Raw genomic sequence first — 1,909 nt, 5'->3', positions numbered from 1 at the left:
TGCCTGCTTTTTGAAAAAAAAATAATTATTTCTAAATTATTTCAATGGGATCATGTATAGTTCCAACCTGATTAGTTAAAACCTTTATTAGGCGAAGTTCTTGAAATGACATCATCATATTCTTCAAATATTTTATGACGTATTTGTTACTAGTTTTGTTAATTAGCATATATATTCATTATAGAGACTTATGCAAACAAATGTATTTGCATGAAATTAATCAAGTATAACCTTTTTTAATATATATCGTTAAATTTCTTAATTATACATGTATAGAAACCGTCAACACCTTGATCTTGTACAAATCCAAAAATATAACATCATAGAAATTTAGTAGTACACCACGCAAAATTAATCATGAACCAAACTTTAGGCAAACCAAACTTCAACTACACATACGAAAATACCAAATCTTGAAATGATACTACAATAATAACATACAATGTTTTATATATAATAATACTAATTTTCAAACATAAATACATTACAGATTAATTACTTACCACAATATTAACTATGTATACATACTTACATATACCACGTGCATTGCTTAATGCTTATATCATTAACAAAACTACACGCAAATAACATATTCACACACATCTATATCTAGTTCTAATTCATTGTATTGCACAAGTTTGTATTTATGTTTCAAGCAATTCAAATGAAACGAGAACAAATATATAAACAATTAACATGAAGTTGGTTTTAAGTCTAATAACTATAATTAATAACTTCAAATGAACAATATCAATTAACTTCAATATATCAGTAAAAATCGAAAATGCTTCAACATCTACTCCTTGAATCCAATTAAAAATATCGATTTTTCAATCGTTTAAGTTTCTAAAAATCCAGTCATTCTAAGAACAGAATTTCGCATTTCGCTCAAATCTCTTCCTTTCAATGTCCTTCCAATTCCAGAACAAACAGAAAACGCCATTTTTTCATCTAATCTTCTTCTCAAGAGTACATGAGGTGGCACCATTTCTTCATTTTCGTATTCAAATAAGCTCGGTTCTACGTAATGTAGCCACGTCAGCTTATTCGGTATATTAACTGCTTCATGCTTTGTAATTTTCTTCTTTTTCGTATCGATTTTTTTCCTTTTCGTTCTTCTTGATTCTTCAGAATCTGAATCTACAGAATATTTATCGTCGTTTTCGTAAGTGTTTCCGGTGAATACAACATCAGATTCTTGAAATTCTTCAGCCATGGAAACCTGAAAAATATTGAATTGTTTGAAATTGTGAATAATAATGAAAAATGGGGGAATTTATAGGGGAATGAAAATGGGAATCGTTTTGAGTACTCAATCATTCTTTGTGGGCCCCGGTTTTATTTCTCTTTCTAAAAGTCTTTGCTGGTTTTCTCTCTCTAGAAGTAATTAAAAATGTATGGTATGTAAGACAGCTTAGCTTAAGCAGTTTACTTGTGGCTCACGTACCTATATGTGCAAGTAGTATTGCATGGAGTACAACATACGTTAGGCTGTTATGAAAGGTTCCTCTTCACAAATTATTCTTGTGTATTTTTATGTTCCAAGTAAACTAGCATGTATTATAGTGTACAACTCAAGTTCATTAACAAATGGATAATAGGTTAACTTTGTAATTTGTAATTTTTGTCATCTACATAAAAGCCAACATTATGTTTTGTATTTCTTCATTACAAAATTACGTGTAAATAGTACATATATGAGAAATCATTGATGCGATTTACATCACTTAAATTAGACGTTATCACGAAAAGATAGAACATTTTACATATGATAATAAAAATAAATAAAATGTAAAGTGTATAACTTCCTCCATTCATCTGTTATTCCTTTTAATATATTTAGTCAGATTTATTAGATGTTTAGACGAATATTAATAGTGTTCTTATATGTAAAGTAAATATAATTAAA

The 1,909-nt window shown here is 28.2% G+C and overlaps 1 protein-coding gene across 1 annotated transcript; it reads right to left on the bottom strand.

The window, feature by feature from the left end:
- Positions 1-838: 838 nt before the first annotated feature.
- On the bottom strand, positions 839-1,216 carry LOC139901061 (protein S40-3-like). The gene has a single exon (XM_071883802.1). The coding sequence runs from the start codon at positions 1,214-1,216 to the stop codon at positions 839-841; it is 378 nt and encodes a 125-aa protein (XP_071739903.1).
- Positions 1,217-1,909: the final 693 nt, after the last annotated feature.

The sequence above is a fragment of the Rutidosis leptorrhynchoides genome, chromosome 1, assembly GCF_046630445.1.
Source record: "Rutidosis leptorrhynchoides isolate AG116_Rl617_1_P2 chromosome 1, CSIRO_AGI_Rlap_v1, whole genome shotgun sequence".
Taxonomy (NCBI): Eukaryota; Viridiplantae; Streptophyta; class Magnoliopsida; order Asterales; family Asteraceae; genus Rutidosis; species Rutidosis leptorrhynchoides.
The sequence above is the reverse complement of the archived record's forward strand: the minus strand, read 5'-3'. Positions and strand labels throughout refer to the sequence as shown.